This window comes from Sceloporus undulatus, chromosome 6 (genome assembly GCF_019175285.1).
Source record: "Sceloporus undulatus isolate JIND9_A2432 ecotype Alabama chromosome 6, SceUnd_v1.1, whole genome shotgun sequence".
In the NCBI taxonomy this organism is placed as follows: Eukaryota; Metazoa; Chordata; class Lepidosauria; order Squamata; family Phrynosomatidae; genus Sceloporus; species Sceloporus undulatus.
The window spans coordinates 146,384,286-146,412,262 of record NC_056527.1 but is presented as its reverse complement, the minus strand read 5'-3'; the positions used below and the strand labels follow the sequence as shown (position 1 = coordinate 146,412,262).

The 27,977-nt window shown below is 56.2% G+C and overlaps 2 protein-coding genes across 5 annotated transcripts in view; one reads left to right on the top strand and one right to left on the bottom strand.

Moving 5' to 3' along the window:
* CEP164 (centrosomal protein 164) overlaps positions 1 to 4,617 on the top strand; it is a 46,608-nt gene extending 41,991 nt beyond the window's left edge. Inside the window, exons 25-29 of the mRNA XM_042473987.1 lie at positions 169 to 291; positions 1,435 to 3,189; positions 3,408 to 3,512; positions 3,905 to 3,956; positions 4,424 to 4,617. Of these exons, the coding sequence (XP_042329921.1) occupies positions 169 to 291; positions 1,435 to 1,534 (223 nt within the window). The 3' untranslated portion in view covers positions 1,535 to 3,189; positions 3,408 to 3,512; positions 3,905 to 3,956; positions 4,424 to 4,617. The remainder of the gene's footprint in view (positions 1 to 168; positions 292 to 1,434; positions 3,190 to 3,407; positions 3,513 to 3,904; positions 3,957 to 4,423) is intronic.
* A 661-nt stretch (positions 4,618 to 5,278) lies between these two features.
* The window catches only part of DSCAML1 (DS cell adhesion molecule like 1), a 106,802-nt gene continuing 84,103 nt past the window's right edge, over positions 5,279 to 27,977 (bottom strand). For 2 of the 4 annotated variants that reach the window (XM_042471268.1, XM_042471269.1), the window contains 19 exons: positions 26,660 to 26,827; positions 25,035 to 25,105; positions 21,096 to 21,336; positions 19,531 to 19,677; positions 17,950 to 18,105; positions 15,926 to 16,065; positions 13,921 to 14,074; positions 13,708 to 13,825; positions 13,416 to 13,579; positions 13,042 to 13,140; positions 11,103 to 11,291; positions 10,341 to 10,628; positions 10,078 to 10,233; positions 9,588 to 9,618; positions 9,242 to 9,360; positions 8,752 to 8,904; positions 7,594 to 7,788; positions 7,076 to 7,387; positions 5,279 to 6,229 (listed from right to left, as the gene is read on the bottom strand). In XM_042471268.1, the coding sequence (XP_042327202.1) occupies positions 5,697 to 6,229; positions 7,076 to 7,387; positions 7,594 to 7,788; positions 8,752 to 8,904; positions 9,242 to 9,360; positions 9,588 to 9,618; positions 10,078 to 10,233; positions 10,341 to 10,628; positions 11,103 to 11,291; positions 13,042 to 13,140; positions 13,416 to 13,579; positions 13,708 to 13,825; positions 13,921 to 14,074; positions 15,926 to 16,065; positions 17,950 to 18,105; positions 19,531 to 19,677; positions 21,096 to 21,336; positions 25,035 to 25,105; positions 26,660 to 26,827 (3,434 nt within the window). In that variant the 3' untranslated portion in view covers positions 5,279 to 5,696. Of the gene's footprint in view, positions 6,230 to 7,075; positions 7,388 to 7,593; positions 7,789 to 8,751; positions 8,905 to 9,241; positions 9,361 to 9,587; positions 9,619 to 10,077; positions 10,234 to 10,340; positions 10,629 to 11,102; positions 11,292 to 13,041; positions 13,141 to 13,415; positions 13,580 to 13,707; positions 13,826 to 13,920; positions 14,075 to 15,925; positions 16,066 to 17,949; positions 18,106 to 19,530; positions 19,678 to 19,964; positions 20,628 to 21,095; positions 21,337 to 22,748; positions 23,037 to 25,034; positions 25,106 to 26,659; positions 26,828 to 27,977 lie in introns of those variants that run through there. The other 2 variants (XM_042471270.1, XM_042471271.1) reach the window with 2 other exon arrangements.

The window sequence follows — 27,977 nt, the reverse complement described above, 5'->3', positions numbered from 1 at the left end:
GCCTCCTGGAAGAGCCTGGAGGGGGCTTGTCGGTCGGGGCCCTTGGGTTGCCTGTGCAGCCTGGCTGCTGCTCTTGCTCATCCTTACAGGGACCGTAGAGCTTCCTCCAGCAGGGACTTTGTGGTGTCTCTCTTCATTGACTCCCCTCCCATTCTTGCTTTGCCACAGTGATCACCGGCGCTTCTTCCCGCACCCCCATTTCCAAGGCTCTGAAGCAGAGAAGCTGAGTATCCAGGGCATGATCGATGCCAACAGGAAGTGGCTGGAAAGTGTCAAGCAGGACTCCAGAGCGTATCCTTCAGCTTGAGGCTGGTGGTCTCTGGGGCGGTGGTTCTTCACAGACCGACACCCCCCCCCCCGAGATCCAGGTAGAAGCTGTGGCTCCCCCCTCCAGATAAAGGCAGCAGTTTTTAAGAAACAGGAAAGGAATTGGGGGGGGGGGGGGGGGGGAATCATTTTTTCCCTGGTTCATGGGCCTTCTGAAGGCCAGCCATGGACACCTGGGGTGTCTGAATCAGAGATTGGGGGCAGGAGTTTCCAGAATATCACAGATGCCCCAAAATATAGGCGGTCTCCTATGAGGGACAAAGTGGGGCAGGAACCCCAAGAGCCCCTCCCTGTACAGTCTGGAAAGGGAGGGAGACCAGGGGAGCTTGACTCTGCTTGTGGCATTATATGGGGAGTTGATATCAGTACCATTCAGCACCACCATACCCACCTTCCCTGCTAAATCAGCAACTGTGAGCATAGGTGCGCATGATGCACAGCACACACACACACACACTGCTGCTCAAGATGCCTATTTCTTGGCTGCTGCCACAGACACACACTCACAAACACACTGGATGAACAGGAGCTTCCTGAGAGGTTCTTTCCACACCTGGAAGAAGGGGCCCTGCTGAAGTTGTTCCTTGGGGAATCAAATGACAAAAATCCACCTGGCCGTCCAGCCCCAAATGCTTTGCTAGGCCTTGTGTTCCTGCATTGCTGTGGCAGAGCGCGAATACTAACAGAGCTCAGCCATTCAATCACTGCACAACTCCCAGCAACATTGTGCAGCTGCACAGCCAGGAGGAGGCCTCGTTGTGCAGTGTGCAATGGCCGCGTGAATGTGCCCTTTTCTGCATCCATGGGTGCAGTGGTTCAGCCTCAGCCACCCTGATTCTGCTGCCACCCGCTGGAAGTGTCTGTTGTGCATGTTGAGAAACCACTCTGCACATGTTGGGCAGCCTGCGCTTGCTTGCGCATGTTGCCAGCGGAGGGCCAGCCTGTCTATCTCTGGAGTTTAGGAGGTCCAAGGAGGGCTCAGGGGCCAGGGTGGCACTCCCTTTGGGATGCCCACTCAGGGCCCCTGAAGAGGCATCTTGGTGGGGCACTGCTTTTTCCTGGGTTTCCTGCCATGTGCTTGGGCTTTTCCTTCACCCAGCCTGCCAGCCCCCTCTTGCCAAGTGGACCGAACCCTTCGCTCAGGGCCCCTGCCGTGGTGCAGCTCAGCCTGGATGAGAACAACCAAATCAAAGTCTACCATTTCTAGGCAGTGGGGGAAGCTGAGCCGGGAAGCGGCCAAGCCCAAAGACCGCTTGTTCCCCAGCTTGCTGAAAATACACAGTGTTAGTCCCTTCTGAGGCAGCCTCCGTGAATGCTTCCTTGGCCCCTGCCATTCTGGAAGAGGAGATGGCTCATGCCATGGGGAAAAACCACAGCTGCACTTCACAAGTAGCTCCTGTGTTATTTCTCCAGCATCCTGGAGGTGAGGTCACTCCTCGGTAGATGGAGGCAAGGGCTGACCCACTTGGTGGGTGGAGGCTGTGGATCCGGCAGCTGGTGCGAGCCATGAGCTGCAGCCCCCTCACCCCACACCCTGCCGGCTGCAGCATCACTGTTGGCTTCCTTTTTGGGTAGGTTTCTCAGCAGACTTCCAGAGCCTGCATTCTCCAAGCCCCTCCATTCCTCCAGTTCCCTTTCAGACTTAGGAGACAAGTGCTTGGTCATGGCAGTGGTCATGGCCTTCAGGCCAGGGCTAGGCCCAGGCACTGCTGGAGGGGCCATAGTTGGCCTGAACCTTGTCTCATTTGGGTCCTGGGAGGTTAGCTCTGAGCTTGGGTCCCCTCATGGTCCCAGTGAGAGAGCTGGTTGGGCTGAGGCTGGGGGTGGCGGGAGGGGAAGGGGCATGGATGGCACTTCCTGGTGTGCCTAGTGGCACTTGAACTGGTGCAAGGGGTCTGGAGGAGTGAGGAAAGAGCAGTAGTGGAGGAGCAGATGTGTCCAGGAGGGTGTCTTCCTTTGAGTCATCCTGCTGCCATTCTGCCCAGGCAGTCTTCCTTTTCCCTTCACCTTGGGGCTTCTTGGCTGCTGGGAGGGCAGAGGGCCATCAGGTCCTGGTGGTTTCAGATGCTGCTGCCACTGCAGCCCCTGCCTCCTTTTTGGGCAGAGAGTTCCCCATGAAGCCAGGGCTGTTCATCGTTCTCCTGTGCGGCCTGGTCTCCTAGGACAGCAACTGGAGGAGAGGAAATGGCTGGGCTGGGACTAAGCCAGCACCCATCTGCAGCTACTTGTTGCATTTTGCATACCAAATAAAGTTGCGCTTTTGTACTTCTCTGGTGATGTTGATGCTTTCCTTCTGCCTGGGGTTTGTGGGAATGGGGTGTGACTGCATTCCCCTCTTCTCTTCCTCCTCAGGCTGTCATTTCAGGAGGCCTTGGTTCTCCCCTGCATCCATAGGGCACCGGCAATGGGGTGGGTGGGTTTGGATCAGGGCTGCTGCTGGTCTGCCGTCGTGTTGCCAATGGTCTGACAGCACGGGAGCTGGCCTTGCAGCAGCTGTTTTGGCAGCCTTTCGCTCAGTGCCAGTGTGGTGCAGCTGGCTATCTGTTTGGCCATAATCCCAGGGAAGCCTCTCCTTTTGTTCTCTGCAATGCCTCTGCCAGTCTTGTAGCCGCAGGATGATGGGACTGTGCCTGGGCGCAAGAGCTGGGGCTTAGTGGCTCCCAAGGACAGCTGATTTGGCAGCAGGGCTGGCCTCCTGTCAAAGCTCATTAGGCCACTGGCCACCGTTTGTCCAGCCACAGCACAAGGAGAGGAGCTCATCACGCGCCCACCTTCAGGCCTCCCAGAGGGGCTTCAGCTTCTGCTACCATGTTGGCAACGCTGATGACCGCTCTCTTCTTCATGGTGAAAGCATTTCGGCAGGTTAGTATGTCCCCCACACCCTTTTTATAGTAAGCCTAGCAGCAGTTTTGCCCCGTAGCTGAAAAGAAGCGCATTCCCTGGGTGCCGTTTCCCTCTTTCAGGAGTGCGGCCGGATGGGATGGCTGCTTGGTGGTGGGTCTGATGGATATGGGGCTGGGGGTGCCATGAGGGGCCAGATCCCTTGCTTTCTGACCATCCCTGTCCTGCTTTCTCCCCAGCTTGGCAACAGCCTAATCCAAGAGGAGCCACTGCCCTACCTGGTCCACCAGCCGCTGCCGTGGCAGGTCCAGTACGTGACCCAGAGCAGCCGCAGGGACAGTGGGGTACGGTTCATTGTTTCCGATGGGTGCCTCCATTTGGAGGGGCATGGCTTCGTTGCTGCTCTCCCAGGAATGTGGGTCTGGGAGGAAGGGTGGCTTTGTCCTGGGCTATTTGTGGGCTTTCTAGCAGCTCAGTCCAGAGATGCAAGCCAGAAGAGGGATGGCGCAGAAGCCAAGGGCTGGTGTTTGGCAAGGGGAGCATGGGGGGAAGCAGCTTGGTGTCTTCCAGTTGTTTGGGACTGACAAGGATGAGTTGAGCAGCTTCCTCTAATGAATATTATGAAATTGCTGAGAATGTGGCAGTGTGTCGTGTTGCTGCCCAGCCCTCAGCTGACCCATGGTCTCAGCAGCTTAGCCTTGGGGCTCCGGTTAAGTCTGGCGCTTGGTCTTTCCAGAAAGCGGGGAGTTCTCGACACAACAGCATCTATGGAACCCCGGGACGAAGAGGTGAGGAGGGGCCACGGCCCAAGCTCAGTCACTTGAGAAGGGAGGTGTTTCTAATGGGGCTGCTGCTGGTGGGCTTCGTGTGGAAGTGGGGGCGAGGGGTGCTTTTGGGACACACACACACACACACCACTTCTCTGTGGGTCTTTCCTCCCAAACCCTCCTATCTCCCGCCCACACACACACACACACACACACACTTGGTGTGGTAGGAAAACTCTCAGTTGCCGTTCAAAGTCATGCCCAGAGCAAAGAGGCTTTTCCTGCTGCTATTCTTGGTGCCTGTCCACCGCACAATAATCGGATGAGAGGAGGTGTGCGCGCGCTGGCCGTGTCCCATCCTCCACCGAGGCCCAAAGGCCAGGGAGCCGGGCGGCAGGGACGGGGGAAGGAGAGCCAGTGGGGTCCGCTGGGCTTCAGGGCCCTGGGCACCGGCTCTTCTGGTGAATGGATTCCCTCTGTGTCTCCAGGCAACTCCAGTCCGCTGCCCAGCGCTGGCAGTGACGAACCAAGGGAGCCCCTCGAGATGGACCCCACGACCAGCCAGGTCCAGGACCAGAAATGCCAGCAGCACAAACAGGAATGATAGACCACCGTCTCAAATAAACCCCACAACTCTCCCAGTTCCTTTGAAAGGAAGGGAGACGAGTATTTTGTGAGCATGGCCAAGCTGCGTGTGTCTTCATTGTGTCATTACTACATTACTTGGTAAAATGTGCTGCCGTCTCCTGCTCCCAGGGCAACCTTTCTATCTAGGCGGGTGTCGAAGTTTCTTCTGCTGCCCTCTGGAAACTTTCTAAATTCTAGGCCAGGGCCCTTAACCGCTTCAAGGAGGACAGTGAGAGCGGGATGTGGCTCTGTGCTTTCACTCTGTTTGGAATTTCAATGCCAACCCATGCTTCTCTTGTTGGGCAGCAGAAGGTGGGAATACGACCTGACGGCAGGTGTTTTAACTCAGTCCTTTGCTTGGTTGCGCACAGAGGTGTCCAGTAAGTAAGCGGGGGCTGCAGCCATGGCATTATGTTAAAAGGCCAGGTAATACATAAACGCCCTTTCAAGCTACCAGTAGCTTAGTAGGTGAGCTTTCACACAGCTAGCATCTTTAACTGCTGCGAGGGGCATGCAGGATGCTTAACAATGGCCTGGCAAGGTTATGGGCACCTCTTGGGGCAAAGTGTCCCTTTGAGGACCTCAGGTGCCCTCTCGTCCCTTGGTTCCATCACCTGGGAAAACGGGCCTTTGTGGCAGCCCCCCAAGCCCCATTGGCCTGTGGTGCCCCTTTCATGCCTTTGTGGCCCTTGTCCACCCCAAACAGAGCTCTCGCGTATTATAGAAACATAACTTTTATTGCACGCTGCGCTGGCTTTTTGTTTTTATAGAAAAAGATATTAACACAGAGGCAGATGCAAATTGAACCGAGTCCCATGGTTTTCCAAACAGTAAAACAACATGCAGTGACTCCAAGAAGTCTCTTCAAAAGGGTCGCTTGGTCAGGGAAGGGGAGGAAGGAGCCCTCAACTCGGGGTCCTCTGCCGAGACGCTGGGGACCAGAGAGAGTGCGAAGAAGCCCCTGCGGAGAGAGGTTCCCAGGGCCTTTGCTCTCCTGGAGGATCCATCCCCCTCCATGTTGGGAGGAGAAGAAAATAGTTTCATTTATACAAAAATGTCCGTTCTATACAAGTGTGTCTTTTATTTCAATATAAATAATGGAGAAGAGCCAGTCTGCTTGTCTTGTGTGCACCGCTACACCAGCGTGTAGGACTTCGAGTAGGCGCCGGCTCCCGGCTTCTGAGACCGGCCGAGGCCAGACGTGCTCATCTCTAGTAGTGAGTCTCTGGAGCCCCCCATCTTGGTTTGGGGGGGCAAGCGTGAGGACTCGGTCACGGGTGCAGGAGTGGGTGCAGTGGCCGCCACGGGGGCAGAGACGGGGGCAGTAGAGGTGGCAATGGGGGCGGTGGCCACAGGAGCAGCGGTGGCCGTGGGGGCGGTGGGGGCAGAGGGAGCAGCAGTGCCCACTGGGCCTGGCATGGCGAGCGTTCTCTGAGGTAAGGTGGTTGTGGCTGCACTCATGTGGGGCACTGCCAAGACTTTGCTGCCACCACCAGCAGCACCACCGGAGTCCAGCGTCAGGTGCCTAGCGGCCTGCGTGTGGTAGGCGCGAGCCAGGTTGCGGATGGAGGCCTCGCGGGGCGGCACCACCGGGCAAGGCTCATGGAGGTCTGGCTTGTGGAAGAAGGTCTCAGATTTCATGTACAGGGGCAGGTTGCAGTACTCGCCTGCGAAAGGAAAGGAGGAAAAGGGTGAAGAGCATGGCCAGGCTTCCCGTGGGACCGAGGCCTTTTGGCCCCCATAACCCCTCCCTGGCTCCCCAAGGGAGGGACCATCCAGCCAAAGAAGGGGGTCTTCAGTGGGGATCCTCCATGACAGATGCGTCCCTTTGCAGATTGCAGGGCTCACCTCCATCCCGCCCCATGCATAATTAACATCAAACCCAGAGTTCTAACCACCTCCATCTGGGCTGAAGGTTGGCTCTTTTTGCAGGCAGCATGGCACCCATTGTGGTCCCAGGCAGAAAAGGGATCCCTGGACCCGCCAGAGTTGCCCACCCCTGAACTAGTGCACACCTGAGGAAAGCCAGGCATGACTCTTGCCATTTTGAATCCTGCAAGGACACGATTCTTCTTGAATTAAAAGGAGGCCAGGAATGGCTATTCAAGCAGCCCAGTCAGTCAAAATATGCCCAGAAAGGCTGGTTCCATCTGGAAAGCTGCCACCCTTCAGAGAATGAGCCATCATGGCAACAAGACGAAGGGTCCAAGTGGTGCCCAGGGCGCCTGTTCCCAGTTCCAGCCCCGGTGCACAGGCAAGTGCCATCCCGCCCCAGTGTGCCCCACTTCTGCCAGCTGCAGCTTCCCCAGGAAGTGCCACATCCAAGAAAGTTTTGTGACAGGTGAGGACTGACGCTGAGAAGGCGGAGGAAGAGGCAGCAGTGGCGGCTCCAGCTGCCTTCAAATGAGTCAGGCATGGCTCCGCTGGCATGGCTGGGGGCAAAGGAAGCTGCCACAGACCTTGACCTTGAGGGGGTGGGTAGGGGGCAGCCGGGACCCTCGCCTAACACTCACTCTTGTTTGCGCGGTGAGGGATGGGCACTGCCACCCCTTTGCCCCGGTCACTGTCCTGCGGCTTGGGGGGTGAAGCGGTGAAGCGGCAGATGCCGGGCTCAGAAGGGGTGCTCATGGAGGTCATGCTGTCCGCATTCTCATTAGTGCCTGTGGTCATCTGGTCAGAGGAGCTGTCGGAGATGAAGCACTCAGTGATCTCAAACTTGGCGTGCTGTAGCTGTTCCTCAAGTTTGGCATGTTCGTAGGCGCGTGCCAGCTCCTCATAGGTAGAGGAGGCGCTCTCGGTGGAGACCATGCTGTTTCGTCCTTTGTCTGAGGAAATAAAGGGAGAACCATCTTGTGGCACCCGAGGGAGTCATGCCACACCATGCCACACCCTTTCTCCTCATTCACCTGGTCAAGACAAGAGGGAGCAGAGGAGAAGGAGCCCAGGAGGGTGAAGCTTCTGACGGGGCAGAGAGGTGAGTGGGGGCTGCTCAGGTCAGGAGGAGACCCCCATTGTGCCTCATGTGGCGCACCTGTATCCTGGGACAAGCTGGCACTGTAGCTGTCGCTCTCCGTCACAGTGATGCCATGCTGGGACCCAACGGTCCTCCAGTCGGAGGTGAGGGTGCGCGCAGGAGTGGAGGCCTGGCACTTGGTGAGCGTCCACTGGCTGGAGTATCTGTTCCTGGTGCTGTGTGCAGACTTCACACTTTTCCGGGAAACAGGATCTGGCGGGGGGATTGGGGTCAGTTTGAAAGACCCTATTAGCCCAGCCCAGCCGCCGCATGGCACACGGGGATGTCCATCTGCTTGCTTGGGCAGGTGCCCCCCATTCTGCCAGCATCCATCTGCCCAGGTGAGCCAGGTCCCTCCTGTGACAGATGGAGTTGCAGTCCCTGCACAGAAGAGAGTGTCTTTCTGACCACTTATGGAGGGAGTGCTTCTTGATTGACTAATTTGCAGGAACATTTCCCATCTCGTCTCCGCTCACTGGTGCCCAGTCTGTTCCTGGGCTGGTTTCACCCTCAGGCCCTGCACAGGGCACACCTAGTCATAGAGTTGGAAGAGACCACAAGGGCCATCCAGTCCAACCCCATTTTGCCATGCAGGAACTCACAATCAAAGCACTCCTGACAGATGGCCATCCAGCCTCTGTTTAAAGTCCTCCAAAGAAGGAGACGCCACCAAAATCCCCAAGGGAGGAGCCCTTCCTGCAAGTTGCCCTGGGAACAGGGTCAAGGCGGGCGACTTTGAGGGAAAGGGCCTTTGGCTTCCAGGATCTAGATCTGCCTCTCCAAGGAGGAAGGTGTTCCTAATGACCTTTTGAAATAACTTGCAGAGATTCAATTTAAAATCAGTTGGGGACTTTGGTTTCAGTTTTATATTCTAGTTACTGATGGGAGACCACAGTCATCCCAGGGTAGATTACACATACATAAAGTTAGGTGCCACCCAGAAAGTGGTGCCAAATACCCTTCTCTCCCTACTCCTATCATCTTGTGATGGAGCTTGCCATCCTGGAAGGAGCTACTGGTGGATGATCTGTGTCCATTCAGCCAGCAGGCACAGCCTTCCACTCCCTCTTGACAGTGCCATCTTGGTCAAATGGTTGGAATATTCATAACCATGCTCCATGCTGCTGATACGGCCACCATTTGCTGGGCCTACCAAGGATGCCCTGTGACACTTACTGGTCCCAGGACGAATATCAGACATGTCAATAAGGGGGCCTGTGTTCTGGATGAGGGCTGGGTGGTGCAGGGAAACGCCTGTGCAGAAGCTCTGTGGGTTGACCGCCTGGTTGAATTCTGTGTCGGTTACGGGAATGGTGGCCTTGTCGTCTCCTACAGCAAAGCAGTTGACAAACAGACTTTGGATCAGAACAGGACGGCCAGTCTCTTCCGGAGCATCCTCCAGCCTCAGCTGCCCAAAGGAGACTGCCATCATCCCAGAGTAGGAGAGCCATCCGGCCTTTCAGCTCCCACATTCGAAGTCTTGCCCAGGGGGCTGCACACTCCTCTGCCTAGGCCCCACACAGAGGCACACACCAGAAGTCCTCCCATGGCACATGGAGGGTAGGGGTGGTACATTTTGTTCAGGGCCCCTCCGTGGTGCCCTTCCCCTCTGCCCTGTGCCCACCCTGCCACCTATGGGGCCTGTGTCACCCAGGCGGCCGCTCACCAATCTGCTTGATGCCTTCTTTGTCCTCAATCAGGAGCTGGACACGGGGGATATCGATGTGCAGCCGGGGGCCCTGCGGGGGCCCTTTCACCGGCGTATCAAAACTCCGGTTATTCTTACTGCAAAGCAGACATACGGAGGGAGGCGGTCAGCTGTGAATGTGGCAGAAGCCCAGGGTGCCCACAAGGCCATGGCAGGTAGATGGCTCTGTCTAAGGATGCCAGGGGGGCAGCATAGGGAGTCTGACTGAAATGTGTCAGTATGCCGCACACAAGCACAAAAGCCGTGTAGAACTAGCCATGTAGGACTAGGAGCGATTGTTCGGAGGGAGGGGAGAGGTACCCACCTGATGAGCATTTCAGCCAAACTCTTGGCATCTGCAAGGGGAAAAAGGGGGGGGGTTAGGGGGCTGAGAGATGGGCGGGTGTCAAGGCAAACCTCCTCCATGCCCTGAACTGGAAGAAGCATCATCACAGCTGGGCAGGGACCACCACTCTCCCGCCCCCCCCCATGGCATCCCAAAGGGTGGAGTCGAGAACACCTTCTGCTCTGGGGGACATGCGCCCACCCGCCTCCTGGAATCCGCTGTGGAAGGAGGTGGAACACAGGTGAGGGCTCCCTTGCCTTCCCCCAGGCCTGTCACGCCACCCCTTCCCTTCCTGGAAGGGCTGAGCCTCCTTATGGGAATTCTCACTCCAGAGCCCCAGTGAGCCACCGGCCTGCTCTCCCTTCCACTGGCCAGGCTCCCGCGTCTGGCAGGTACAGGTCCTCGGCCAGTGCATGGAAGGAGCTATTCTGCCCCCGAGTCAGAGCCTCCCCACCCTCAGGACACTCACCCCGCAGGCGTTTCAGGCGTTTCTCCTTCCGCTTCTTGCGGATGACAAAGAGCAGAGCAACGCCCAGTGTGGCCAGGATGACCGGGCAGGCGATGGTGAAGAGCTTCTTGACGTCATCCCCCTCCCCCTGGGCAGACTTGATGGGGGGTATGGTGCCTGGGAGGCAGAGACAGGGAGCTTAGGGGCCACATGCCTACACCCGCCAGGGGGCATCCTCCAGTCCCCTGGTGCTTCCCACCCGCTGCCCTGGCCCCCTCACTCACTGCCATCGTAGTCCAGTGTGGCAAACTGCACACTCTCGTTGCCGCAGCCGGCACTGTTGCACGCCTTCATGCGCAGCTCGTACCATGTGGCTTCCCTCAGCTCTGTCAGGAAGACTTCGTTGGAGTAGTTGGCCCGCAAGCCTTGCCATGCCCAGGTGCCCTTTGGCCGGTACTCCAGGATGATGGCCAGAATGGGGCAGCCCCCGCTGTTCCAGCCTTGCAGGTTCAGCCTGGCGTGCGTGGCGTTAATGTGGGTGAACAGGTGCTGGTCCTTGTTGAAGGAAGGCTCTGCAGGGCAAGGAGAGGGCCAGGCCTTGCTATGTGAAGGTGGCTATGATCTGGAAGCAACTTGGAGAGAAGCTACTCAAAAGAACCTCAAAAGAGCCCAAGTGGCGTGGCCTAGGTGCCCTCTGAGTGGGTGGCATGCCAAGGAGATGGACACCTCACACCCACCATTGCTCTGCAGGAGCCCCTGAAGCAAGGCAGGAGGAAGAGGAAGAAGAAGGCCTGGCGCTTGCTGGGCAGGGGCCGGGGCAAGAGGTGTTCTCGGGAGGACGATGCCCTGCTAGCGGAGAGGGCCACTGGCCTCCTACCTTTTCCAAAGCCAGCCTCTCAGCCCTGACCATAAGGTCTACTCCTCGCAGATCCCCAAAATCTCCACTGCACTTTCCAAACCAAGCCAGCCCCTCCCCACACTCTTGCAACAGAGACAGACCTAAGGGCCATTTGAGGGCAGAGGAGCTGACCCCGCCAACCCCTCACCTCTGCCGTGGGTCTTGGCCTCGATGATCTCGCTGATGCGCCCAGCCCCAACGCTGTTCTTGGCGGCCAGCTTTACCTTGTACCACGTCCCGCACTTCAGGCTCTCCAGCTTGAAGGAGCGCTCAGAGGAAGTGATGAAGACATCCTTCCACTCCTCGCTGTTGTCCACCGAGTACTGGAGCACAAAGCCTGCAAAGCCAAGGGGGTATGGGGTCACAAAGGACTGGTGCCACAGGAGGGCAGAGTGACCGGGGAGGCTTTCCTTGCCTGAAGATGCCTGCCAGGTGGCAGTCGCATGGAGCACAGGTGTGTTGTGGACCCCTAGGGCTTCTGTGAGGGGCTTTCTGCTTGCAACTTATTCCTCTGTCCCTGAGGCTTGACCCCTTTAGGCTGGAGGAGGAGCAGGAGAGGGGTATTGTTCCAAGAAGGGATGGGAGGCAGAAGGTTGGCAGAAGCACCAGGCACCCTCTGGGGTACACAGTGGGCCAGAGGCTGACTGGGGAGGAGTCAGTGCTGCTTGGATGGGCAGCTGGTGGGAGTCCTGCTGTCTGGGACCCTTTCCAATAAGCGACTGGGCACAACCTGCACTCCTGGGACCCAGGGGGGCAGGAAGGGCTGTAGCTCAGTGGGCAGAGCCCAGGGGTGGCAGTGGCAGGAGGGCCCTGGCACAGTCCCAGCCTCTGAGGAGCCTCTGAGGAGGACTGGGGGAGAACCTCTCAACTGGCTGTCAGGGAATGTCAAGGGTGCCAGGTTGTACTCTATACTCTCACTCGAGACAGGTTAGCTTCCTCTACCAAGGACCCCATTGCCCCCCAGCCCATTTCAGCCATTGCACAGACCTGGCAGGCCAGGGTCCTCTCTGGTTGTCATCAGTTATTCTAAGCCAATTAAAAGGAAACCAATCAAGCCACTGGAGTGAGAGCTGCTGGGTGGGGAGATTGGCTTGTAATTACTTCCACGCTTTTAATTAATTGCAGAGCGAAGGCTACCTCCTCTTTCTAGGGCTGCAACTGCTTCCTTGGGAGACCCCAGGCCTGGCAAATGGGACCTGATGCTGAGTGGTCAAGGAAAGCCTTTCCACACGAGGAGAACCACAGAGTGGCAGGGAGGTATAGTAGCTGGAGCAGGTCACCAATTCAGCTCCCCGTCCGGGCAGAAAGTGCCAGGGGAGGGAGAGTGGCACCAGGAGGGGTGAATGGGTTGCCAGCCCTAGAACTATAGAACCATAGAATCATAGAGTTGGAAGGGACCCCAAGGGCCCTGATCCAGTCCAACCCCCTTCTGCAGGAACTCACAATCAAAGCACCCCATTGAAAGCTGGCCATCCAGCCTCTGATTAAAGTCCTCCAAAGAAGGAGACTCCACCAAAATCCCCAAGGGAGCGTCCTCCATTGTCCCTGTGGCATGGAGAGTGCTTTTCTGGCCCACTCCTTCTGCCCTGGGGAGGACCCTAGGACCAAGGGCCAAAACGGCACACACACTGGACTCTCTGCCTGCTCTGCCCCCCAGTGCCAAGTGCAAGCAGGATGCTAAGCCTCCCCCCACAATACACCCCCTGCTGCCCCCCGCTGCCCTCCACCAGAAGCCGAGGGCTCACACACACACACCCATCCTCCATGCCACAGGATCAGGTATCAGCGGTCTGTAAGGCTGGCATCCAGCTTCAGGCACCTTGGCAACAGCCCCAGAGGGCTTGACATCCAGGGAAAAGTACAACCTTACAGCCACGGAAGTGTCAAAAGGGTCACGCTGCTAAGGAAGACTCCCTCCCCAAAAGACCCCAGCCTGAGCTGGGAGGGGGCTCGGGAAAGGCTGGCTCCATGGTGGCCAGTGGAGCAGCTGGAGTCCTTTTGGCCATACCCATCTGGCCCTCCAGGAGCCCTATGCAAAAGGAGAGGGGTACCAGGGCGTGCGCATGCACACACAAACACACACATACCTCGGATGGAGCTGCCACCGTTGTCTCCAGGGATCCAGGCCAAGGTGATAGAGGACGCAGAGGTCTTGGACACGGTCAGCCGTGGCTGGTCTGGAGGCACTGGGTTGAGACAAGCAGCGTGTGAGCTGTTGCTGGACCTCAGAACCCATGCCCGGCTGGTGGGTAGAGCCACCATGGTAGGCAGTCTGACACATGGCAACTGGCTCACCAATGACACCAAAGGAAGCGAAGCCCACCACTGCCAAGAGCAGACATCCTTGCAGGGGCAGAGGGGCAGCGTGTGGGTCAGTGGGTGCGCCTGCCCCTCTGGCCCTAGAGTCTGTCTGGAGGGCAAGCCCTGACCCGTGCCCGGTGGGCACCTCCCTCTGGCTCACCTTGCACCAGCAGGTTGACAATGATGGTGTCAAACCCCCATGTATTGGTGGCCGTGCAGGTGTAGTAGCCGGAGTCCTCCGCCTTCACAGAGCGCAGGGTCATGGTGCCATTGCCCTGGATCTGGCGGTGTCCGTCCATGGCCACAGGGATGGCCGAGTCGTCACTGGAGCGGAGGAATAGTGTGTGTGTGCCCCAGACAGCCACGAGTCAAGTGGCCATGGGGGGGGGGAATTGGCCCACATTTGGCAGTGGGCCAGTGCTCCCCTTCCCTTCCCCTTCCTCTTTCCTCACCTGTCCTTGGTCCACCGCACAGCTGGGGTGGGCTCCCCAACTGAATTGCAGGGCAAGCGCACATCCTTCATCCATGGGGTGGTGACTGTGCCCCCAAATGAAATTATCTTGGCTGGGGCTAGAAGCAGAAATGTCAAGGGTGAGAAGGGCCCCTGTGCCCGGCCCACCAGGACCACCCACTCCCCCAGCTGCCCGTCTCCTCCCAGGGCACACCTTTGCCAGCTGGCTCAATGGTGACCTTTTCACTGAGGTTGCCTCGTCCTGCAGAAGTGACTGCTGCCACCCACAGCAGGTACTGCTGCCCCCGGTTAAGGTGGGCAATGCGGTAGAAGAGTTGTTCGGGGCTTGTTTCATACTCGCTGGGGGCCTGGACAAGAGGAAGGGGAGGGGAGGACAAAGTCAGGCTGCCATGGCTGCCACTTCAGCCCAGCAGGGCCCCACCATGGGGCCCCCACCCACCTCCAGCCCCAGTGGAGCAGACAGAAAGCCACCAGGCCCCCCGTGGCTTCATCTTGTCCAGTTAAATCTACCTGAGTTTACTTGGTCACGTTGGCTGCCAGAAGCCCACTCTGCAGTTTAACAAAGAACGGCAGAAGTAGCCTGACACTGGATCAGGCCCTCCATGCTCCACCATTCCCAGAGTTTTCGGTTAATTGGACCCCTTCCCCAGCCCCAGCAGGAGGGAGCCCACTGCTGCCAGGAGACGAGCGTGTTGGTCCCGACCTGTGAGGCTTGTGTTCCTTTGCAGGTGGCTTTCAGATGCCCCTGAGATTGGAGGCCACTATTGTGGCTAGTAGCCATGTTGCTCCCAGCCATACTAGACCCTGTGAGGGAGGCCTTCCTTCTGTTGCTGTGATGGAGGGGTTGGGGGCCACAGAAATAGCATTGGAGGGCCACACTGTACCCAGCCCCTCGGTCAGTGGGGCTTCCCGTACCTGGTGCCAAAACCAGGCAGCAGCCAGAACTGTGCCCAGACCTTTGAAGGCTTCAAGGCAATGGGACCCAATGAAGGGGTCCCCATGCCCCTTCTTAGCCTGGTGGGCATGCAGTGGCCCAGACCCCTGCATTACAGGAGCAGACAGGCTGGCAAGCCGGGCCTCCATTGGGCATGACAAGGCTGGCAAGAGTGCCAGGAGCTTCAGTCTTCTGGGTGAACATTTGGACAGAGAAATGGAGATGCTCACTGGCCGGCTGCTGGCATGTATGCCTGGGATGCTTGGCCCACTGCGCTGGGTGCATGCCTTTGTACAGGCTAATGCATGTGTGTGCATGTGTGCCTGGAGTCCCCACCAGGCACTGCATATTTAAATGGGCACACATAAATATTGCATTGCATACATAATTTTAAAGCCAGATGACAGTCTTGACAAGATGCCAAGGAAACAATATTGGATCCCAGTGGTTTTACCCGTTGCTTTGATGAAAAGATTATGTTGCCTTGGAAACGAGTAGCTCAGATATTGAAATGAACCTGAGGAGGAGATTTTGATATGCAGACAGGTCTCCTGTCCACCCACCCCCTCTCCAGGAAATAAAGGGAGGGGAGATGCTGTACCCCAGGGCACTGGACGGACGGACGGACAGATGGCCAGGAAGGGCCTTCGACTGCTGCTGCTCCCAGGAAGGTGGCAGCAGGCTGGGCATGGGAAAATTCCACCCTGCAAAATGCCACCCTCTTTCTTTGCTGGGCTGAGGTGTTCACCATGAATCTTGTTCTAGTACTGTTACTGAGTCTCAATGTCAGTGGGAAGGTAGGGCTCAATTTAAACAAACAGGTGGTGGACTGTGGCGGTCAGGCAATGGGGAGGCCACTGGGACAAGGACCAGGGTGCTCACCCCTCCGTGCCTCTCAGCCATGGTCCATGCCAGGGCTCGGGACATGCAATAATGTCCCCTGGGGAGGGGAAACTGTCTTTCGCTGCAGGAGGACCACGTACTGGGGGTAGCAAAGAGGGTGGTGAGTGCCCCTGCCCATCCTGTGCTTTCCTGTCCTGGCAGTGCTAGGAGCCTTAAGGACTCCCTTGGAGCTGTCTAGGGCCTCCTTGTCCCAATAGGTGTTTCAAGAGGGGAGCCAACCTTGCCCCACAGTGGCTTCAGCAGTGCTGTGCAAAGGAGTTTGGGGCTGAGGGAGGAAGGCCATCTTGTCCTTCTGCTGCTAGCTTAGTGCGGAGTACAGACTGACCCACACACCTGCCCTCCCCACCGGCCACTCACTCACCGGCTGCCCAGAGCCAGGGCTGGAGCAGAAGATGGTGTACTTCCGGATGATCCCATTGGGCTTAGTGGGGGGAAGCCAGGAGACCACCACGCTGCTGGCCGAGGATGGGACCGCTTTTATTCCAGCCGGAGGACCTGGAACTGGGTGAGGAGAATGAGAGAAGAGGGGTGAGGGCTGGTTTCTGTGGGGCTGCGGCTGAGCAGGGGAGCATGGAGCCGGCCGGGAGCACCCTTCTGCCCAAGGGAGTGTGGGGGAGCCTGGTGTGGGCACGGGGCTGGGGGTTCCTGTGTGCCTGCCCAGACGGGGCCAATGGTCACCCATGGCACTGCCAGTCCTGCTCACTCTTGGGCCGTCCATCCCTTGCAGCTAAAGAAGCAGCAACCACAGCCTTTGTGGCATTGGGAGCCTCCAGGCACCTTCCGGCTCAGAGACGGGGGAGGTGGGGGGGCTGGGAGCTGCAGCTTAATGGACTCCAAAGTAGGCCAAAGCAGGCAGTTGTGTGAATATTTCAACAGACAGGGCCCCACACAAAGCTCCGGGAGCAAGCAGCACAAGCCTGCCGAAATGGTCCCCAGCCCCCAATGCTGCACCACTTTGTGGAGGCAGAAAAACTGTGCCTTCCAACCTAGTACAGATTGCCCTTTCCTGCCATTCTAATAGTGGTCTGAGGAGAGCTGTGGGGGGCTACCAAGGGAAAAGGAGCCTTTCCTTCCTCTCATGCAGCCCAGCCCAGCCTCCCCTTTCATCTGCAGCCCAAACTCTGGAGTGGTCACCATGGCCTGCCTCCGTCCACTTGCCCATTTTCTGGCAGGAGAGCTCCAGTCAGACAAACCCACAACCCCAGAAGGCAGTGGGGTGAAGGGGGAAGATGGTGTCGTCAAGAAAAGAGTGACACAATTTGTTCTGGCAGAGGCAGGAGCTCCAGTCTCAGGACTCCAGCTAAATGAGACAGGGTTTAATTTTGAATGAGCCCCAGAGCCCCAAACAGACGGGGGATGATCCAGCGCAGAAGCCAGGCCATGCCACTCCATAAGCCAGGAGCAGGGAAGAGACTGGAGGCTGGCTGAGTGGCTAGCCATTTATATCGGGCATGGAGACCAAAGGCAGAAGAAGCTCTCAGCAGAGAGGTGCACAGTTTCAGGAAAAGGAGAAGGGCCCAGTGTCAAGCCAGCCCCAGCAGCAGAGAGGATCCAGTTTTGCCATGCCAGGCACAAGGGTGCCTGCTGTGCCAGGGATGAAACCAGACTCCCATCCCTGTGGGCCGTGTGCCAAGGGGCCTTCCTCCACCACAGGCCCAGTGGCCCCCTTGTTCCTTGGCTCTCTCCCCACAGGAGCTGCCCAGGGAAGGCCCCTTTGCCCTGCCTCTGCCCAGCACTTCTGCACAGAAGCACCAGGAGGCTCTCTGCTCTCATCCAGTTTCCACTGGACCAAGATGGTGAGAGCTCTTACAGCTTGACCCAAAGGCTCCTTATCTCCATGCCTGGTACTGTAGTGCCATTGACACAAGGGAATAACCGCTCAGTAGCATCCCACATCCTGTTCTAGGCATTGCCCTCCAAATCCAGGCTCAGTTTTCTTAGTTCTCATGCACTTACTCTATGGGGGCCTGGTTGCTGAGGAGGGGAGCACAGCTTAAGGGAAGAGCCCCCAACCTCTGTGGGAGGAGAAAAGGGGAGCTGCTGCACCTTCCCATCCACTGCTGGTGGAGGCTGGGGAGGGTAGAAAATGCGGCATAATCTCTGGCTGAGACTGGCTGGCTCTTGCTGGGGCTGGGGGCTACAGGGCAGGATCCAGGGAGCCAAAACCACCACCACCCTCAGTAGTAACAGCAGCAGAGCAGCAGCAGTGGTGTCGGCGTCAGCAGCAAAGGACCATCGTCCAGCTGTGACAAGGCAGCCGCTGCCTGGGCTGGAAGCAACCACCAGAGGGCAGCAGATGATCACGACGGGGAAACCAGTAGATCCCAGGAAGGGAGCCACAGACACACACCTGCCCACCTGCCCACCCTGTGCCCCCGCACTCACTGTCCTCCTTGGTCTGGATGTGGAGCACGTTGCTGCGCACCCCGTCGCCCGCCTGGGTGTAGGCCAGGACCTGCACGCTGTAGTTGGTGAACTTCTCCAGGCCACGCAGCTCCGCCCGCTCGCGGGTGGTGGTGATGTTCTGCATCTCCCCCCACTCTGCACAAGAAGCATGAGGGGCTGGTCAGTCCATCTGCCCATCCATCCATCCATCCATCCATCCATCCATCCATCCATCCAGCTGAGGGGCTCCACACCCAGCCAGCATGAACCTCATGTTACTGACCCCAAAACAACCGCTAGGTACTTGTGGAAGCCCATGGTCAGCTGGGTCAGTCCCTGAGCAGCCTCCCGTTTGGTCATTATAGAGCTGCAAAACAATTTCCTGACCTCGGGGGTGGGGTGTGGGTGGGGTGGGGGTGTTTGTTAGTGTGTGTCTATGAGTGTAGGTAGGCTCCCTGGCAGCCAGTTGGCGTTTTATGGATGGAGAGTATGGGCTACAAAGCCCAAAGAGCTCTTTGGACTCTCACACCCGTGCAAGCAGGTGCATATGTGCAAACACTCACACGCACAGATGCCTGTGGCACTGCTGCTCACACTTCATAGGTCCCCATTAGTATTGCCAGATTTAAAGTAGCTATAAAGGATGGATGACATTCATGTCATGCAGACTGGGCAATCAGGACAGATCTATTTACAAGTTTGTGCACTACATAAATACCAAATTAAAGAATTGATTTCAGTTCAGTTCACCACATATTTTTCTGTAAAATCAGCATATTATTCATGTTCATAAATCACATGATGCACACAATTCTGGCATTATGCAGGACTCCCATCCTAAAATGTGGGGTATTTTGGCACCTTGTTCAGTTGGAAAGGAAAAGCTTTCTGACCCTCAAATATGGGGCATCCGTTCTAACAAGGGGCACCTGTCAGTCCTAGAAGGGACAGACTTTCTAGTCCTCAAATCTGGGCCATCCCTTATAACAAGGGCCACCTGGCCACTCTAGGGGCACCCCATCTCAACCCAGCCCCAGAGCACCACTGCCACCCCAGAGGCCTCCCACAAACCCCTCAGAGGCTGAGGCCAAGGCAGCACAGGCCACCCAACGGAGCCTGCCAGCCCCGTCCCTCTCCCCTTCCTCAAGGACACACACCCACTTGCTCTCTCAGGGTGTGTGTTCCCCCAGCTAACCTCTGGGCTTTGCCAGTTTTGCAAAGGATCACAGGGGAGGACAGCAGAATGGCAGCAAGAAATGAGGAAGAGGCTGAGAGGGGGGCTGGGGATGCCTTTGCAAATGTTCCTTTTCCCAAGTGACTTCCAAAAAAACCCCTGAAAATGGAGCTCACAGAATTGCATGGCCTACCTGGTGGGGCAAGCACTGGGCCGCAGGTGAGCGGTGGGCTTAGGATCGAGCCCACGGGGGGCTGGAGGTGGGAAGGCCTGTGCCTGTACAGGGCAAAGGCCAGTGCCATCCCACTCCCCACTGCCCCATTGCCTGGGACAGAGGCCCCTCTGCAGCCCATAAGACCACCCACCCACCTGCCATGTTGGCTGCACAGAACCACTTTGCCACTCACCCCCATCCATGTAGAGAGACCAGAAGATGACCCGGTAACCCTTGAGGACGCCGTTCAGGGTGCTGCGGGGGGGCTCCGACCAGGAGATCACGGACACGTCGGAAGTGATGGACAAGGCCCGCACATTCTCAGGAGGCTGGCTGGGCACTGAGGAGACGGAAGCATGTGTTGGGGAAGGGGCTGCACATCCCAACACACACCCATTCACAGCTGCTCCCAAGGGCCCCATGGGGGTCCCCTGCCCCCTTCTGTGCGAAGCATCCCGTTGCTTGCTGGCTCACTCCCCAAGGCTCCTGGGCACAGGTGCCAGCCAAAGCCTGCCCATGGCAATCTCCTTGCACTCCTCCTCATTTCCTGGAGACCCCTGCTGCTGCAGCACTGCTTGAGGGAAGGAGGAAGGAAGAATGGCAGAGCGAGGGAACGAGCACGTGGGGCAGAGGTAATGAGATCCCTCTGCCCCCAAAGAGAGAACTGTAATTTTTACGAGCATTTAAATGACAATACATCATCCTAATGATCCGCTTTGAAAATGATTATTGTTTCATATTACTTAGGTGTAAAACTATAAGCACTGTGCAATTAGGGTCCGGGTGCTATAAACTAATAGAGAGTCCGTTTGAACAAAATGAAGGTAATATAATTATGAGAAAGACACTATTGCTAAAACAGGGGCCCTTGAAGACCCCAGGCGGAGCGCTAATCTAGCCAGGAAATGGTGGTGCTCTGACAGGCTAACAAGGGCCTTAATTAAGTATGAAAAACTGCTGAGCAAATGGAGGTAGAAACTTTTATTTTGTTGTTAAAACAGCTCTAAGGCCGGGGATGATCTCTCCCTCATGGAAAGCAGAAGGATATGTTTGGCGGAGGGCATCAGCTGCCCTTTGGCTGGCAAGGCAGCTGGCAGTCGAGTGGGCAAGGCAGCTGGCAACCGCTGCACAGGAGCAGAGCAACAGCGGGGCAGGGTTCCTGTGGGGCAAGGCGGGCAGAGAGGGGCCACAATCGGTCACGTTGTCAAGGTTTTGCTGGTGGGTAAGAAGGTGTTTCTTCAGTCTCTCCAAGATGGCGCCTGAAGGACGGAATTGGGGCCCATCTTGGCCCTTAAAAATAAAACAAGTTAAAAAGCCCTGATTAAAAAGGGACGCACTGGGCACAGTCCTTGGGCAAGTTGCAAAGGGATCGGCTAACACAGCCAGGTCTTTGGATTCTAGTGGCACCTTTGAGACTAAATTTCTAGCAACCTCTCAGTCTGTAGGAGAATTCCTAGCACAAGCTTTTGGCCATGAAAGCTTGCCCTAGACATTTTTACCCAGTCAGTCCCAGGGGTGGCACTGGGTTCCCCTCTGTCTCCTTCTGCTCTTGCAGACCCACGCAGCAGCTATTTCCATTCCCAAACACGCTTTTAAATAAGTTGGCCCTTTTAGCTCCCTGGTTGTCTGAGGCGCTCCATCCATTCGGCTCAGACAAGCAGCGGCCAAGGGCCCTGCCAGGCCTCTCGGCGTCCCACAAGGGAAGAGGGGAGACCAGGGACCCCTACAACGGCTGCAGACCCATGTGCCCTGACTCACCATCTTCCAAGGTGGTGGCGTTGATCTCGCTGGAGGAGGGCCCAGTGCCGGCCCGGTTGAAAGCCTGCACCACCACGCCGTACTGGGCAAACTTCTTCAGGTTGTCAAGAGTGTAGACCTCGCTGTCACCTGTGGCCTTCATCTCCACGATGCTGTATTGCCCGTTGCTCCCAGGGCTGTTCTCCCGGTAGCCAATTTGGTAGCCCCGGATGACCCCGTTCTGGAGCTCCTTCTTTGGTGCCTGCAGGTATGGGGAATTTCAGAGAGATGCCTGGCAGGGGCAGGGTATGGAAGGCCACCCAGGAGGGATGGAGGCCAGCAGGTCTTCCAGGGATGGGGGGGCTGACTGGACATGACAACGGACCCGTCTGGCGTGGCAGCTGCCCATCGCATCCTAAGAAGAAGCTCAAGGGCTTTCAGCAGTGCTGCATCCTCATGCTGGCTGCAACCGCCTAATGTGACTGATGTGTGGAGTGGAGCCATGTGAACCGACTAGCAGAATAGGACCCAGGTGAGGGGAGGGTGTGCCATCAGGGGAGGGCACAGGTGGGCATAGGCTTAGTGCCCTGGAGAGCCAGTATCCAGACACTCCAAGCAAAGGAGGCACTGACTCCGGCACCATTTGGGGAATGTTCCAGGAGTTTGTTAGTCATGCCTGGCTAAGCCCATCCTGTAATAAGCCACTTCAGGAAAGAGGGGCCAATGTCAGGAAGGCCTGTCCACTGCTATCATCTGTACCTTGGCATTTAGTGTGAAATGGATGTCAAGAGGAAAGACCTTTTTCATGCTGGAGTGTCTACATCTTGTTAATGCATCAAACAGAATTTTTGGCAGAAAAGCAACCACCTTTCTGCCAAAGCAGGAAAGTCAGAGGCGGCCTCCTAGCGAACCAGGCCAGCTAACTGCCCATCCTCTGCTCCAGGCCCAGTGCCTGTGTTCAGTGGCATAACTGGGGGGGGGGGGGGGGGTTCGGGGGGTGCGGACCACACCAAAGGACATCCCAGAAGGTTGGGCCCTTTGGGGCCTGAGGGGCAAGTGCATTCCCTTCCCGGCTGCTCTGTCACTGAGACTTTCTCTGGGTGGCAGTGAAGAAGGACACCCCTCTTGCTCTCCCCCCTCATCCCTTTAGGAGTCTCTGTCTATTTACAAAGCAAAGGTAGCAACCTGGGGGACCCATTCATGAGTCAGATGGCAGACAGAGATATTTGGGTTCTGCTGTGGGTTGGAGACGTCAGTCAATTGCTCTCAGGAGTGGGAAGGTCGGAGTCTTGCAGGAGGATAAACTGCTGTAATAACTGGCTTGTGAGGAGGTTGCGATTTTAGGAAATGGCTCAGGAGCAGCTCCAACATGACATGAATCAAGCTGGGTGGTGAAAAATGGGTGAGCGGAGGCCCGCAGGCTTTAAAAATCCAAGAGGTCAGGTCCAAATCAATCTAAACAATATTTCTTTGAAGCATTAACAAATCAATAGGGCTGACGAAAAATTTATGTGGGCAAGCTAGAGTGATCCATCTCAGTGAAACAGCCTTAAACCAGAGTGACTTACATTTCAAGTGAATCTTATTTTTCATTAATTTGTTTTTCATCACTGAAACGGCTGCAGGAGAAGTGGGAGCAGCAAGGCGTGCCCTGACTTTAATTTTACCAACTGGCCATTTAATTCTGACTCCTAACTTGCTAATCAATTTTATTTTTCATTATACAGCTTGCACAAAATAAATCAGGGTCTAAACTTTATCGGCATCTGTCTGAACAAACAACCTGAACCTTCATCCCTCTGCCTCTTGGGCGTCTCCTTCCGGCCGGCCCTGATCCTCTGCAAGAATGGTCCAAGGAGAGCAGCTGGGGGGTCATGGGGGCAGACCCACCCATGGGAGGCACTTTGGGCAGTGGGAGTGTGGGGCAGCACATAGGGGCCCCTCCGGCAGGAGAAGAATGCACTTAAAATGACAAAAGTAAAAATGGTACAGTTTAAAGCAATACATCGCGCCTTGAAAGACCTGTTGGTGTAAAAGAAGTCTTTGATGGCCACCAGAGGATGGCAGGAAGGGGCTTCATCTAGCCTCTAGGAAGGGAAATCTGGAGCGTGGGGCAGCTACAGGGAAGGCCCCATCTCGTATCCCCACCAGCCGTACCTGCAAAGCCGGTGGGGCTGAGAAAGCAGCCTCTTGCAAGGATCTGCTCAGGGTCTAGGCTAGCTCATGGGGGGCTGAGCCGTTTAGGACTTTGTAGGCCATAGCCAGCACTTTGAAATGATCCCGCAAATAAATCAGTAGCCAGTGGAGCTGCTGGTGCTGCGGAGCAGTAAGGACCCTGGAACCAGTCCTGGGAGTTTATTAGACGTGAGTTTTTGGCGATTTCTCTGCCTATCGCGCAATGTTTGTGCCACCAAAATTGCGCAATAACGTGATAGCGCGATGTTCTTCCAGACGCCATTCATTTCTATGGGAGCCCGTTGCGCAACGCTCCCGTAGTTTTAGCGTCATTCCTCCCCTTTTTGTGTACTACAGGAAACAAGGGAAATCAGGCCTTTGTCTCCCGTTACCCTTGCGAATGCGTAGCGAAATGGTTTGATGTGGTAGGCAGCAATGCAAAGCGACGCAAATGTTACTGATTGCAAAGTTCCCATGATGCTGAGCTGCTTTTTCACCCCATTCCCTTCTGGTGGCCTTCCTTTTTCAGGACAACCCCGGGGGAGGGGGGTGGGAGTGGGGGGTACGTACAACTAATGTATGCAAGGGATTCCCCCAAGGGCCATTCGGTGCAGCCCCTTCTTCAGTCCTGCATTCATCCATTCCAGCCCCATTCCTCTGCCCTGCAAGAACACCTAGGAGGCTAGAAACTGAAGGAGCCCCAAAGAGCCTTCCACTCCTGCCCCTTACTCTGTCCTGAAGGAATACATAGGAGGCTAGAAATTAAAGGGACCCCAAAGGGTCATCCATTCCAGCCCAATTCCTTTGTCCTGCATGAACACCTAGCAGGCTAGAAATTGAAGGAGCCCCAAAGAGCCTTCCACTCCTGCCCCGTACTCTGTCCTGAAGGAATACATAGGAGGCTAGAAACTGGAAGGGGATTCTCCCCTCTCTCCCCCGGAAGCACAAAGGTCAGGATGCCACCAAAACCTCCAAGGAGCATGCACAAATATGTTGATGCGAAAGTAAGGCGCTGGTGTAGTAAAAAGTTCCGCTATGCATGGTTTCGCATCACGCAAATCGCAACTTTTGCGCAATTGTAGAGCTAACATAATGTTTCGGGGGTTTGACGGAAAAGCAAGCAATGTGGTAGAACATTGCGTTATAAGGTCATTGTGCAACGTTTTTTTCACTTCCTTAGCGGAATTGAGAGTCCAAAAACTCACGTCTGATAAACTCCCTGGTCTCACCCAGGCTGCATGCAGCTCTCTGTACTTGGAAATTCATCGCATTCCAAATGGGATGTAATTCAGGCATCTGCAGGAACAGGCACAGCTTGAAATGTGCAATGGTGTTCCCTCCTGGCCACTGCAGAAACCCGGACCTCCAGGCTGAAGTCTGTGTCCAGGGGTTTGCCCAAACTGTGTTGCATTTTCAGGGGGAATGGAATTATTCCCTCATCTGTACAGTACTTCGGCTGACCTGGATCACCTCTGCCTTGCCTGGTCAAATTTCCCTTTGTCCACCCTCATCCAGTCAATTCCTAATGACAGGCACAGTTTGCAACCTAGACCACTTATTTCGAGTAAATCTGGAAACGAGTAAACTCTTTGTTGCCTGCAAGCTGATGGCTGGACTCCAAAATCCCAGACAGCCTCTCTCAGCCACTTCATGCACATGTTAAATAATGTGATGTGGGAGACAAAACTGGACCTGGGGTCTAACAGGAGTCCACCCACACCAACCTCTGGAGTTCACACACACACACACACACACACACACACACACACACACACACACGCGTACCTTCCAGGTGACCTGGATGCTCTGGGATGTCATTGGCAGCAAGGTGACCTCCATGGGCGCTCCGTCAGGAGCTGCAAACAGATTGAGAGGCAGCAGTCACCACCAGCCCTTCCTGGCATCGATAGCAGAGCAGTGGCTGGGGCTGGCGTTTGGCTTGGGACCTGTTCTGGTGGCAGGTGCTATCCCCCCCTGAAATGCCCGGGCTTGCAAGGCCTGTGGAGATCCCCCCTCCCGGCAAAAGACTTTGAGCAGCTCTTCTGCCTTTTGGCCACGGGACCTCCGTTGGCTCTGGGACAAGAAGGTTGGAGGGGGGAAGACGTCAGTAGAGAAGCCAGAGTGGCTGGAGGAGCTTGCAAGAGAGAGCTGCCTGCAAGAACAGCCCCACAGCTCACTTTGTCTCCTTCCATGGCTCAGGCTGCGGGAATTCCTTCTTCTCTACTACTCTGAAAGGCACAGGAGCCTTGTCCCTGATTTCACTTGGCAACCCACTTCCTTGCTTGAGGTTCGGCTCTGCCACAGAGAGAAAGGCAGAAGCACCCAGTGAGTCTTCAGGTACCTTACAGACCAGCACAAAAGCCCCATCATCAGGTGGACTTCAAAACATGGAGGTTTATGCCAAAACAACTGTGCAAGTCTTTAAGATGCCACAAAGGTAGGGAGCTGCTGTTTCTGCTGCAGCAGTCTAGCCAAGGGGCCTCCCTTCGGAGACGCCTGAGCAGCCAGCGTTCCTGCTGAAGGCAACCAGCCCAGGCCGACAGCAGCACTGGATCCTCTGGCAGCGCTGAGGGGTCTGCCCAAGAGACATGGTGTGGTGCCTTGGACACATGGATACTGAAAAGTGGTGCAGCCCTGTTCCAGGGGTATGGCTGCTGCTGCTACTTAATGATCAGAACTACATCTCCCAGGGCTCAAGTGGAGGAAGACTCTGCTGCCTGCCTGCCGGTGCTAAGAGGACCGGCCTGCCAAGTGACTTCTGGGCACCCATTAGCTGGCCTGAGACTTGGCCTGGTGGGCAGCAACATCACCTTGAAGAGCCTCTTCTGCAGGACTCCTACAGCGCCTGCCAGCTTCCCAGAGCGAATGATGGGATTTACCACACAGGGCTGTGCTCCTGCTCAAAGGGCATTGCTCTCAAGAGCGCCACACAGCCGAGGCGGTGGTGCAATCATTTGCCAATGGATTTCCCCCCCACAATTGGGGAAAAACCTTTAAAATATTCTCAGAGAATTTTCCAATTGAAAGGAAATCAAAGTTGAAGGGTCCACCCTTCTCCTTCTCCCCAGTCGTTGGTAAGCAAAAGACACTGCATGCTCACCCAAGGTTAGTATTAAAGTAGAAATGAATTTTTGCACTGGAAATCCTAGCAGGACAGTAGAGGGAAAGGAGGTCATTAAGGGATTTTTGAGTCAATAAAAAGAAACACTTTCAAAATGGTCTCCCAATGGGGAAACAACAGGAGAAGGGCGACAACATGCAATAAGCCCCAACCAAAGGTGCTACTACTTTGCTCTAGTTCCTATTTCCCTGCCTAGGGGGTAAAGCCCAAATGCCTCCCCTCTGCTTCCAGATCTCCTGCCCAGGCTCTCAAAGCAACAGGAAAGGGGCAGCCTGGGCCCAAATGGCACCTGCTTCCTCCGTGCTGATGGTCAGCTCCTTGCTGGGCTCGCTGCGGCCAATCTTGTTGAAGGAGTACATGCGGATGCTGTACACGGAGGCCGGGTGGAGGTCCACGATGTTGGCTTGGTTGATGGTCGGGGAGATGTTGCGGGTCGACTGCTTAAAATCCCAGGAATCTGAGGGGGGAATAGGCGCCTGCTCAGGAGGGATGTGGAGTCCCATCACTCGCACACAGACCCACAGTGGGATGTTGCTGACAGAGGAGGGTGTCTCATAGCTAACTATGGAGTGCTCCTCTCCTCCCCCTCCCCGACTCCTGCAGAAGGCACTGCTGGGAAAATAAGGGCAGAGAGAGGTGCCCACCACCACCACCACCATCCCAAAGGCACCAGCAGCTGAAGCAGATAAACATTTGCAAGTGCCATCCCACTCCTTGCTCTGGTGAATGGGCACCACAGTCACACTGGACACCCTTTCAGGGAGAGTAAGCACCAGCACCAGCTGTGCGCAAAAGCCACAGCTGCCCTTGAGGAGACCCATGCTCTAGAGGAATCCTCCTTCTGCTGCTGAGGACCCCTCTGGCTCCTGGGGAGCTCCTTTGAGAGATTAGGGACCACCTGCATCTGTGCCGTCTGCTGTGGAGTCCCACCCCTGGTCTCCTCCCAGCACCACTCTTGTTAAAGGGGGTGGTCAAGTCACTGCAGGGACCCCGTGGGAGGAGCATGCTGCAGTCATGGAGGGGTCCCCGATTCTTTCTCTGAGGCCGATCCCTCTGCCCCCAAACCCATGCAGGACCAAGACTCACTTGGTGCAACAGCACCGACAGGAGACCTTTCCTTCATTTGGCTTTCCCCTGCTCCCCCGCCTCCTCCTGTTTTGACATTTAGGGATGAGAAGGAGCCAAACAGGTGCAGCACTTGCAAGCCCCACTCATGGGAGGCTCACTGGAATCAGTGGCACCAGGCCTGGATCCAGCCACAGAGGGGTAGGAGCACTTGTCCTCACCCTTCTTCACCAGGATCTTCTCAGGCATCTTAGGTTCACTTGACAAATATGGCAACCAGCAGTTTCCATACATCACCCACTTCCAAAGGCTGCCAGCTTTCCTACCCACTGCCACTGCCTCCACCGCCAGCCCTGGAGGCCGAGAAGGAAAGGGAGCTGTGTGGCTCCTGCAGCCGTGGTCACAGCTGACCGGACTTCAGGAAACCTGAGCTGCAGCACAGTCTATAGGGACTGGGAGACAACTAATGTGCAGCATCTCTCGAGACCTCTTCCTGCCAGAACACTTTGCCATCCTCATCCTATTCCATATCTCACAACAAC